This window comes from Phalangium opilio, unplaced genomic scaffold (genome assembly GCF_054372755.1).
Source record: "Phalangium opilio isolate 3A_F unplaced genomic scaffold, DU_Popi_V2 ptg000528l_1, whole genome shotgun sequence".
In the NCBI taxonomy this organism is placed as follows: Eukaryota; Metazoa; Arthropoda; class Arachnida; order Opiliones; family Phalangiidae; genus Phalangium; species Phalangium opilio.
The window spans coordinates 1,349,967-1,362,845 of NW_028324242.1; the positions used below are offsets into that span (position 1 = coordinate 1,349,967).

At 37.2% G+C, this 12,879-nt stretch overlaps 1 protein-coding gene across 1 annotated transcript; it reads left to right on the forward strand.

Annotated features, from left to right (window-relative positions):
- Nucleotides 1-816: 816 nt before the first annotated feature.
- On the forward strand, nt 817-2,952 carry LOC149588942 (uncharacterized). Its single transcript, XM_089862007.1, has 4 exons — nt 817-1,170; nt 1,390-1,595; nt 1,662-1,951; nt 2,016-2,952. The coding sequence occupies exons 1-4, from the start codon at nt 1,082-1,084 to the stop codon at nt 2,862-2,864; spliced, it is 1,434 nt and encodes a 477-aa protein (XP_089718133.1). The 5' UTR covers nt 817-1,081; the 3' UTR covers nt 2,865-2,952.
- Nucleotides 2,953-12,879: the final 9,927 nt, after the last annotated feature.

The window sequence follows — 12,879 nt, forward strand, 5'->3', positions numbered from 1 at the left end:
TTGACTGTATGAATTCAAGAAATTTCAAAGAAGGAATTTTGAAGCGTAATCCCAACTTGGCCCCCTTTTCTAATGAAAATGATGAAAGATTAAAGGTAGGTTAATGGTTTTTTCACACAAGTTAGATAGACAAAAACAGAATCTTCTCTTATTTAGTGGCTGGAAGGACCCTTCTTACAGTATTTTGAAGAGTGGCAAATGGAAGTTGACAGATTGCCTAAAACCGTTAAAGCAGCTGATAGGAACAAGATGTCTCTAAGTAGAGAAACTGTTCTGGGTTTACAGATGACAGGTAATATAATTATGTTTATGGGTAAAAACTATATTAATAATAACAATAAATCTTCACGTGAAATTTTCAGCCAAATCAATTCCTGCTATAATTCGATTTGTACTAAGAAAAAACGCTAGGTTTGTGCTAACAAACCGTTTAAATCAAGATTGTTTAGAACAAGAATTTGGCAAACAGAGAGGTTCATGTGGAGGCAATAACAATCCTGATATTTTACATTATGCGCAAAACATTGACCGATTCAAAGATTTGGATGAAATTATTAAAGCTCCTCAAACTGGAAACACTTTTATCGAAAATTAATGGAAAGGCTTAATTTTTTTGGCATTTTTTTTTTAAATTTAGTAACTCATTAATGTGTTTTATCACAAGCAGTTGAAAAATAAAATTTTTACAAAATCATTTTTCTTGAAATTTGTTTCAAAATTTATTAACGCATTAATGCGCTATATCACAAGTTGAAAAATAAAAATATCACAAAATTGTTTTTCTAAACTAAAAAAATATCACAACCATTACGGTCCTGGACTATACCCTTTACTTTAAGGGGTAGCGTAAAATCTTTCCTAATCACAGTTAGATTTTTATCTTTGGCGTTTCCTGAAGCTTTCTTGTTTTCCTTGCACTGTTTCAACCCTTTCCGCAAACTTGCCTGCGATCTTAAATTTTCATTCTTCTTCCCATGGGTACGGACGGTGAATCTAGAGGACCAGCAAACCCCCTCGTTTTCCAACCCCGTATACCGATCAAACTAGAGGGAGTCCTTCAAGGCCATTTAAGAAAATCAAAATGGCGCGTGTGTTTAGGTCGCTTAGGTTCGAGGGCGATAAGAAAAGACCAAGAAACGTTCCACATGAGGATCACCTATATTCTAAAAGGTAATTAACATTAATGGCTTGCAATTTTACAAAGTGCTAAACTAAATACATTAGTTTTAAATAACATAATAGCCTAGATCTGTTAGTTATTATCTCCATTTCATTAAGCCTTGGTTCATATTTTATACAAGAACTCCCCCAACTCAGGCAGACATTCAGATTGTTTTTAATCTTGTTTTAATTGAAACTTGAAATTTAAGCATATAATTATATTTAAAGGCCAGAAAACAAGCTAGAGGAGCTGGAAATAAATGAAAATATAGATTTAGTTTTAAATCTTCCTCAACCTGACGAACATTCTGCAGTATTGTGGACTAATAACGAGCTTAGCTTGAAATTCAAAAAACCATATGTTCTTGTTCGGGAAAACATAGCAGTGCAAAAATCTCCTCCCAAGAAAAGAGTAAAGGGAACCCCTAAGTCAAGTAATGCTTTATTAAACATTTTGTTCCAAACTTTAGGTATATAATTGATAATGTTATAATACCTAGGAATTTCACAAAAAGAGTTCCAAGACTATTTGGTGACGAGCGTGGGGAAGTTGTCTCTATTACGAAAATATAATGAACCACGAACGGTGATTGAACTAAGATTAGTACTAGAAGATTTTAGTTGTGCGGTTAGAGACAAGAAAATCCCTCCTTGGGATAGAGGTTTTGAAGCTTTAAGTGATTTAACATTACGAGAAGCTAAAGGATTTTGGACAGATGCTCAACTACTACAGTCAAATGAGAAGATACTAGAGGATGCAATGTCATATTTATCTTCATTTGCCCCTCCTGTGAGGTGTTTAAGCTAATTGTTCTTATTCAAAAATTAATATTTTTTTCTATAAATTACTGCAGATTTTTGCTTGCGTTGACTATCACTTAAGAAAATACTGTGCTGCAGAGCTACTTAGACACCTTTTAAATTTGTTAGAAATACATGTAGAAAGAGTAGAAGTGGAATTTCAAAAGGAATCCGACAGTCTTAAAAGCATAAATGTTCCTGTCAAGTTTGACACTAAAGAAGTTCTCAGAAAGCTTCAGATATTGTACTTTGTTGCTGGCTCGACAGTTAATTCTATTTGCAAAAGCAAAGCGATAGCGCGGGATTTTAATCTTAGAGATAGCCTTGCTATTAAAGGTGCAGGAAATGACATTAAACAGTATCTATCCGAGGAGTTACCTAACTTGGAAATTACTAGCTGGGTTATGTTGAATGATAGAGGGGGCCTGCTCTATGTCAAAAAGGGCACGTTTATTTTTTTCCAAACAATTGACAAAATAATAAACAAATTTTACGATGGAAAGACCCTCGCAGATAATAATCCAAGACGAAGGGAGGAGGCAAGAGATGCTGTTATTAAAAATGACACTGTGAAGGATAGTTGGAAGACTTTATTACAGTGTTCTGAAGTTCCTAATGGGAAAGAAGATTTCGTTCTAAGGAAACTGACTGAAAGTTATCTAAAATTGAGGGGCAATGGATTGCAACTATATTTACGAGCCAAATATTTTGGGAAGAAGAATGAAAATTTAAGATCGCAGGCAAGTTTGCGGAAAGGGTTGAAACAGTGCAAGGAAAACAAGAAAGCTTCAGGAAACGCCAAAGATAAAAATCTAACTGTGATTAGGAAAGATTTTACGCTACCCCTTAAAGTAAAGGGTATAGTCCAGGACCGTAATGGTTGTGATATTTTTTTAGTTTAGAAAAACAATTTTGTGATATTTTTATTTTTCAACTTGTGATATAGCGCATTAATGCGTTAATAAATTTTGAAACAAATTTCAAGAAAAATGATTTTGTAAAAATTTTATTTTTCAACTGCTTGTGATAAAACACATTAATGAGTTACTAAATTTAAAAAAAAAATGCCAAAAAAATTAAGCCTTTCCATTAATTTTCGATAAAAGTGTTTCCAGTTTGAGGAGCTTTAATAATTTCATCCAAATCTTTGAATCGGTCAATGTTTTGCGCATAATGTAAAATATCAGGATTGTTATTGCCTCCACATGAACCTCTCTGTTTGCCAAATTCTTGTTCTAAACAATCTTGATTTAAACGGTTTGTTAGCACAAACCTAGCGTTTTTTCTTAGTACAAATCGAATTATAGCAGGAATTGATTTGGCTGAAAATTTCACGTGAAGATTTATTGTTATTATTAATATAGTTTTTACCCATAAACATAATTATATTACCTGTCATCTGTAAACCCAGAACAGTTTCTCTACTTAGAGACATCTTGTTCCTATCAGCTGCTTTAACGGTTTTAGGCAATCTGTCAACTTCCATTTGCCACTCTTCAAAATACTGTAAGAAGGGTCCTTCCAGCCACTAAATAAGAGAAGATTCTGTTTTTGTCTATCTAACTTGTGTGAAAAAACCATTAACCTACCTTTAATCTTTCATCATTTTCATTAGAAAAGGGGGCCAAGTTGGGATTACGCTTCAAAATTCCTTCTTTGAAATTTCTTGAATTCATACAGTCAAAAAATTTGTTCATTAATCTAATTAGTTTCACAGTTTCACGGCACACATCTCCAAACTCAAATTCTAGCGCATTTGCCACTGCTTCGCTGAAAACTTGGGCTGCAAGGCCAACTCTCATTCTGGAGTGTGAATCCAAAAATAAATGGTCCCTTGTTAGTTTCGGCACAAGTTTAACAGTTCTTTGGTAATCTAAATCGTATAAATTTAAAAGATGCGTCCACAAAATTGGTTGCCCGTTCTTGATTAGATGTTTTGTTTTGGTATGAAAGTTGCTATTGCTAACTCCATTTCTAGCTGTCTTCAAAAGATGAGGGGGATCACATATAAAATATATATACCGATCTTCATCGCAGGCATATATATTTTTCCACCGAAAACCATCCTGAACGAAGTTTTGAAACATTTTACGGTTTGTGCTTGCTCCATCACCAATAACGCTTAACACTTTGATGCCATTAAATTCTAATTTTGATATTGCTTCTGAAATGATTCGATGAAGGCTATCCGAGTTCATGTCCTTGCAAGGGAAATATGCAAGCGGATACTTAAAATTACCAGTAATGCTTCTAATCATTACTTGTAAGACGTGCGTTGCTACTTCTGGTAAATCATCACCTTGATTTCTTATTTTTAAAATTTCATTCCCAGTGTCGTCCAAATTACTAAAGCCAACTAGCTCGCCTGTACTAGCTCGATAAATGATGTCGTCCTTGATCTTCATTTCATCTAAAATAACTGAAACGAATTTTTGATGCTCTTCAGGACAAGCTTTGTTAAACATTTCCGTTGCCTGAATTAAACTTTCTTCTCTGAATCCCGAGTTAAGTCCAACATGTGAACTGTGATTGTACAAGGTTCGTTTGGATGGCAATTCAAAAATTCCACTCGTAAGCATAGCATTGTAAGCGGAGGAGGATTTTTTGTGCAGATGAATAGCCCACTTGATGATTTTAGGGTGCCACCTACGCTGCCTTTTTGTTTTTGTTCTCATAATCGCTAATTGCTGTTCCACAAATAATCTCTTAAAGGAATTTTTAGGCAAACTTTTCTTTTGCTCTTCTAACTTATCTGCGATGAATTTGCTGTCTTTGTCGTGGAAATATTGGCCACACAGTTTGCTATCCTTCTTAATCTTACTTTTGATTTTCTTGATTCTTTTCCTATGGTCTATAACTCTTTGAGATTTAGTTTTTAACTTTTTTATTAACTTGTCTCGTGGTAAGTAACAATTTCTTCTTTCGCCATGTTTGGTCGAATTGGATTTCCTCTGACGAATAATGCTATTTATCAAAACTCTGCGGTATTTTGTGCATGGCTCACATAAATCTTTAGTTTCCAAGTTAATTTTGTTTTGTTTCTTATGCTGACTCAAAACTATATTACATGCTATTGAATGAACAGCCTCGTCAAATTTGTTTATGTAGCCCGCAGTTTTTTCCTTAGTAGCAAAGTGCTTCTGAAGTTCCTCTTGAATAATACCAGTACATAGTGGAAATGAATTCACAGCATCGAGGAGTTTAAATAGGGCGTCTACACTAGTAATTTCAGGCAACGATTTTACTAAAGGATGGTTTTCAGGTATAATTTTCCCGTTAATTTTTAGAATGCCACTGGCCTCACAATCTTTTAAAACATACGATTTAGTTATTAGTCCCTTCTCTATGTTTTGAATTGTTAAAGCAATGCCACCATCAACAGTAACCAAGACCCAATTTTTAGGAATACATTTTCCAGCGAGAGTCTGAGAACTGACTTGTTTACTAAATTCCATAACATTGTCATGAAAACTACTTTCAAAATGCACAGAGTTAACCTGAAAAGTAAATAAAGTTTTCCCTGTAAAGACTGTTATCAGTAAAAATCGAAGGATTTACATACATTAGAGCTATTTATAATCATAGTTGAATTTAGAACACTTTCTTGATCAGCATGATTTTCACTGTAATACTTGTCACTAAATGTGCCATTCAAACTGGCAGAGCTGCTAATTTGTCCCTCTTTGGAGATAGAAATATCTTCCTCAGATATGCAGATAACATTGTCATATTCCATAATTTCCTTAGATTTAACTCCGTCCTTAACTTCCAAGCACTCAGATGAAGTACATTCAACACTTTTTGTATTCAATGATTGACAATGTTCTTCATTTAACGATGGCCATGACTGATTCTGCATGCCAATTAAAAATTGTGACTTAATTTCTTTTCACAAATAAAAATGAGAAACTCAAACTTACCATTAACTTCAAGGTTTCCGAAGTTTCTTGAAACTGTACAGGGTTTGGGTTTTCCGGCGTTGGTCCCTTCCCCCCAATAAAATGTTCCTCACATATATAATAAGATTTTTTGGCAATTTTTTCAATGTCTAATTGGTTATCAAAACGCCCGCAGGCCAAAATCCACTGTTTACATTTGTCAAGATCTTTTCTGGGCCGGGGAAAGGGAATAAAGTTGGGATATGTTACCCGAGGCTTAGCGGGATCAGAGTTATTAAGACACAACGAATACATACACCGTTTGTTTTTCGGCATTTTAAGGTTAGTATTTAACGCCAAAAACTATCCAAAGCGTGTTATTAATAAATTAAATATATATTTATATTTAATTGGAAGTTTACTAACGAGACCGCACTATATCAAGTAGGAGCAGCAAAATCGGTCGCCATTTTTGAATTCCTGGATCACGTGATAGAAATAACCTTGAACGACTCCGTTCACGCGCATCGAGCTGATCGAAGAGCGGGGAAGAAAATTTTATACAGTGGAAGGCTAGCCTTTGCTGGTCCTCTAGATTCACCGTCCATGACTTCACCGAGCGGTGAAAATAGCAGCCAAGCTAATTTCACCCTACCGCGGTCCTTACTTAAATTCTTAGTCACGTGGTAGGGTGGATATAGCCTCTACGCTATTTTCACCAAGGGTAGGAATAGGCTTCCGCCTATTTCTACCCGGGGGTGAGAATAGTGACACTCTATTTTAAAAGTCCAAGCAGACGATTCTTTCGCGACGGCGGAGTTAACTGTTGTTTTTACCTCTCCGAGTGACGTATGTCACGGAGAGGTTCTGTAACGATCGTGTGTGTCTGTTTGTGGGTGTGTTTGTTTGTGTGTGTGTCTGTTGTTACACCCACGTGACCGCGTTCGCAGTTTCCAAATCGGAGCAAACGTGTTCGCCATTTCCGAACTGCATTCACAGGTTCGGAAATGGCTCCTCTACTTGAGTTCTCACACCACCATCTTCTGGTCTTTGTCCATTCCACACGGACACCAAACTGTACATACTGGCTTCTAATCATCATCATCTTCTGGTCCTCGTCCATTCCACTTGGACACCAGTCTGTACATACTGGCTTCTAATCACCACCATCTTCTGGTCTTCGTCCATCCCACTTGGACCCCAGTCTGTACATACTGGCTTCTAATCACCACCATCTTCTGGTCTTCGTCCATCCCACTTGGACACCAGTCTGTACATACTGGCTTCTAATCACCACCATCTTCTGGTCTTCGTCCATCCCACTTGGACACCAGTCTGTACATACTGGCTTCTAAACACCACCATCTACTGGTCTTCCGTCTATTCCACATAGACACCAATCTGTCTTATTGGCTTCTAACTCCATAGTCATCGTTTGGTTTAAGACATTCGCGGCGATCAGCTAGGGTTACGAGAAACGTCTAGCCTCCCTAGGGTGGGTTGTCCACCAAAGGTTTTCGCAATTGCGGTTGTTCTTGCTTTTAGCTGTAGTTCGACACCCTTATATACTACCTATTTGAGTAAGGCGAGCAACCGCAGTATGCTTCATTTCAAACGTCAATATTAGTCAAGTCTTTCAAGAATGTTTAATGGTTCTTTTTTAAAACGATGTAACGTTCAATAAGGCGAATAACTAACGAAGAAAATATTAAATATTAATTATATTTATTTTAATATTTAAGATAATCTTGTTTCTCAATTCAAAATTAATACGGAAAGAGCTAAAAAGCAGTCTATGTTTTTGCCTGTGTGTGTCCGTCCGTTGTTACACTAGTGCGCTGCGTTAGAAGTTCGTTTTGTTTTGATGTGTAAAGAAATCCTACAGAACCATAATATTCCCTTTATCCATAATATAAAGTGAATATGTGGAAACACTTTTCGTAATTATGATGCGTTTTGTACTTTTGTAGCTTTAAAGCTCTGTTTCATTTTGATATTCCAAAGATTTCTTTTAATATTGTTATTTGAAATGGCTGTTTATATATTACTTAAGCTATACTACATCTGTATATAGAATATTCCTTGGTTTAGTGATTTCATGAAGAAAGCTAAGATCTAGACTCTGGCGGGTATATCTAGTATTACCCGCAATAGGCTTAATGAAATTAAAAGTAAATAAGTGAGGCCTGAGGTGAAGTAAACTTTGGGTTTTGATTTTCGTGTCTGAAATGAAGAGACATCAACGGTTCAGAGTGAGCCGAAAGTTAAATACACTCTTAATTAATCAGGTTAAGATTTTTTAATTGAAGAAAAGATCATGGTGGCAATTAGGCTAGTAGGGCTAAGCTACATAGTTTTTATTCTCTTTATCGTGCGCACTGAGTAACAGTGCGTCTAGCTACAATTTAGCTTTGGTATTATCAGAAGGGAATAAGAGAGAAGGGAGACATTAGAGCCTGCTTTGGTAACGAGAGTCCGACCAACCTCAAGAAAACCGCGAAAACTTTGCGCAAGTACACAGCTTTTAACCAATTTACTGCAAATATAGTTCTTTAAGTTCTCCGCGGTATCAGGCGGCCTATTTGTCTGCTAGATTTTCATTCTCCAAAGGCTTAGGGCTGTCGATGTTTCGTTCTTGTGTAATTATAACATCAAGTATGTATTTTATTGAAAATAATTTTTATTTTTTAATATTAATTCAGAATAATTAATTTTCATCTATTTATTACTTTCAAATTATCTGATTTTGGTATGTTCTCAATTCCCGTGTATCTAAATTAATTGCACAGCTTGATTTCGTTTATCAACATGAAATTCGGCCATTTTTATCTCCTTCAATGTAAAGTTGTAAACAAAACTACTTTTTATTCGTCAACCGAGACGTCACCTTCTTATGTGACGTCACAGCTAAGACAGAAGTTAGATAGGCAATCAGTGAAGGGTAGTTGATTTGAGGTTAGTAAGACTGTTGTTACGAGTGTAAAGCATTATGGAGATATAAAGTGTGTCCCTTCTCTCTTATTCTCTTCTGGTATTATTTAACGCCTTAACACTCATGTTGGCAAACTAAGAATATTGTCGAGGTGAGACGAGACGATAGTGTTTACACTGCAAACCAGTTGTGAATGTAGCTATCAGAATATAGGTTAAACAGCTGAAGCGTAGACTTCATTTCCTGTTCTTTTTGCCATTGACTGATATCTAGGTAAATAACTTTGTAGTAGTAGACCTCTTGACTCGGAGAGGTAATATTTTGGTTTTCCCAACTTGTTATGTAAATGAGATGAGTTCCTTAAAAGAACGCAAACAAAATGAAAAGGCTTTAAAGGCCGATAAACCAAAGAGGGTAGAAAGAGGGGGAGTAGAAGGCTTGGCTGGAGTGTTCTAGCTTTGAAAGTTTACCTCTAAGCTTCCGGTGTGCGCGCGCATCTTTCTCTGCCTTCTTATTGGTTGAAATAGGGTGAACCGGATATTAGGAGGAAATTATAACAAATAAATAAAAAAGAAAAGCGAGAACACCCAAAATGCCTTGCCAAAGCCGCTAGCTTCTACTCCCCCTCTTTCTACCCTCTTTGGATAAACGATTGAAAGAACTTGAAAAGAAGGAAAACCTTATAGAGGTTATTAGGAGAAAAGAAGTTATATGGAATAAATTTGATAAAAAACACAGAGACCGAGATGAGTTAGAAAATGCCTGGGATGAAGTGGAAATTGAAACCAAAATGATAAGTAAGTAGATTATTATGATAAATAAAAATCTTAAACGACTTTCATTTTACATTTTTTCCACAGAAAAAGATGCCAAAGCTTCCTGGAAGTATCTTAAAGACCAGTTTCGGGAACATTTTCATTTAATTTCAAAAACAAAATCGGGGCAGGAATATATAGAAGAAGAAGATGTATCGATGATCACATGGCCATTGCCAAAAGTAGATAGGGGGGAAAGTAAAGCACTTGGAAGATCCCCCGCGCCATGAAAACCTAGAAACCCCCTTTCCTCTCTCTCACAGTTCCTACCCCCTCGCGTAGGAGAGGCATTGCACATTGCCAGTGCCTATTTGCAACTGAAAAATAGTTCTGTAAACAGTTTTAAAAGGACTCCTACTAGCTAAGGCTTAACAAGATTGCATACGGATATACGGTAAAGCAACATCTGTGAGTGGAAACGTTAAAATTAATAAATGACGATCTTTTTACCACGGACGATACTGGAAGTAGAATTAGAATATTTAACTGTATGAAAGGTAATGGATCCATGAATGAACTGTTATATGATATGATTTGTGATCTTCTTAAGTCAAAACATGAAGAAGATAGTGGTGGTTATTCTGCATTTCTTTTTGTCTGGACTATTAAAGGATAAAAATCAGCGCCCCGAATTTTTAAACGATGTAACACTTGGTCGATTTGAATTTTCCTTTAGAGTAGACAATTTCACCTGCTACTGTCCCGGGGCGCTGCCGTCGCTATGAACTACCTCTCAAAAAAATCGATAAACGGTTGGGGTGTTTTCTCAAACGTCATTGGCTAACTCGCATAGGGGGTAAGGGAGAGGAGAGAGAGCTTCTAAACTTAGAGGAAACCCACAGTCAAAGGTGGGGGACCATCCTCGAGCTTTACTTTTTGCCATTGCCCATTTTTTAAAAGTTTATTGTTCTTAAAAGATGTGGTCACGAGGAGACAGTATGCTTATTGTTTAACCTTCAAAGATTTGTTCTATTAAACAGTTATATCATACAATTTCAGTACAACATCAAACATGTCCGGAAAATTCAACGGAAATGAGGAAATAATTTCGCGAGATGTGAGTCAAGCATCGAGGGGCAAATCACTCAAAACTCTGTCTCTTCACCGATTAATAGAGTAGTGGCACTCCATGTTAACTACCCATAGAGCTTAATACAGTCAAAGGCAAGTAGGTGCCATTACTCTATTGTACACGTAATGTTTTTAGCACAGGCATGGGTAGGGCTTTTTAAGATTTCGTATAATCCCTTTTGTTCAGTTAAAACCAGAGTGTACACAGATTACGCTGAGTGATTTGCTACTTGTCAAGACTTTAGCACATATACTTTTTTATTTAATGCATTAATGGAATCGCACTGTTAATTAGGATGAATCGTCGGAAATAGAAGAAAGGCTGCCACTAACAAGACCGGATATTGTGAGTGAAGACTGTTGTGAGACGAGATCATCAACATCATCATCGAAATTGCCATCCTCATCCTTCACAGAGCCTCCTGATATTGCAAATGAAGGCTGTGGTGAGACGAGATCATCATCATCGTCATCGAAGTTGCCATCCTCATCGCTCACAGAGCCATCAAAAGTTAGGAAGCGACAACGGACCATAGAGGATGAGGAAATCCAAAAAATTGATTGGTATCAATATGATTTTGTAATTTATCCATTACATATAGTTATGACTGTATTTTTAAACTATTCAAACATATGTTAGCAGTGGCGGCTCAAGTCAAGTGGAGGCCCCAAGCGGTAACCACTTTGGGGCCCCTAAACTTTTCTCAGCTGACTAGCAATGAAATCGGCAAACAACTGGGCTTCGTCTTTTGATTTTGGAGCAGCGACTTTGGCTAAAATTCTAACATACAGTGGCGGGTTTAACGGTAAGCGGACTAAGCGGCCGCTTGGGGCCCCGGGATGCCATGGGGCCCCGAATTGAGCAGAATTAATTTTCTTCCGTTAACAATTTTTTTTTTTCAAACTAAAAAATGGAAGAGACTAATAGATTTAAAAGGAAATAAATGAAGAATATTTTCCCTTTCAGTATTACCAAGAAGGGATTTATATATATACCCGCGGCGTCGCTCGCGTGCAATAAGAACTTCCATCAAAATGATATAAAGAATGGGTAGATTTTACTGATGACTAATACTTTTGTAGCACCCTAGGAGCGAAGGCACTCGGCGTTGCCCGTCAGCCCGTCGGGACATTTTTTATTACTTTCCACGCGGACACTATTACATAAAGAAGGGTTTTTAAGTTTTTGGCCGCCATTTAAAAAGATGGCAACAAATCGAACCCAAAACACCATTCAGCCCGTCTATATTTTAAAGTAAACCAGTGTACTAAATATTTGCAAATTCGGTTGAAACGCGCGGACTTTGTTGCATAGAGATGGGGGCGGATTGGAAAAATCTTTCTTAGTACGCGCCTACTACTTATGAGTAACGTTCCTGCAAATTTTAAGCCTTCTAGGGCAAGTGGTTGGGGCAGAGCGTTGATTATCAGTCAGTCAGTCTGTCTGTCAGTCAGTCAGTCAGGACTTTGATTTATATAGATATAGAAGACCTACGTTGCGAGATTTTACGCTTCTACTCTTACGCCGGTGTCAGTGGACAAGTAAGCCCCACCCCTTTCATGCCCGTCATTGCTCTGCGCTTTCCCATTGGAGATCCCATGGGGATAGGTCATACGGACGCGAATGACGTATTCCACCTAGAGAAAAAGCAAACCTCGAGCAAAGGAAAAAGGAAATGCATTTCTGAAACTGCACGACGGTTGCTTTTAATTGCCATGAACAAGTTAGTTTAAGGTTTTGAACATACATGACTTGATGGATTTTGAATATGTGTCTCTACGTGAAAATCGTTCGTTCTGTAATTGTTTCAAAATTGAATCAAGTGTACTATACGAATGATTTCGGGAGTTCCAAAAATCAAAACAAGGCTTAACGAAAAGGTAAAAGAAATAGATGGTGGAAAACATATAGCGTTTTTCTTTGCGATAAAAACGAGCTGCTCCGAGACAAGGGATAATGGAGTTGAGATGGATTGGAAATGATGATGGGCGACCTGCGGCACCGTATCTCTCCCAATGTACCTCGCGCACGACCCTACCCTTCGGTAGGCGATTGCTAAGTGCTGCCGCGTAGCGCCATTTTATTTGTATGAGAACTAGCTTCTATTTTAAGGATAGAGGGAGCGCCCTTTACAATTTCGTCCAGTGCGACCCTACCTAACCGCTGAGGATGCTGGTAGGACTATGTTGCCGTAGGTGGGGGTACACAGGAAACGCTATA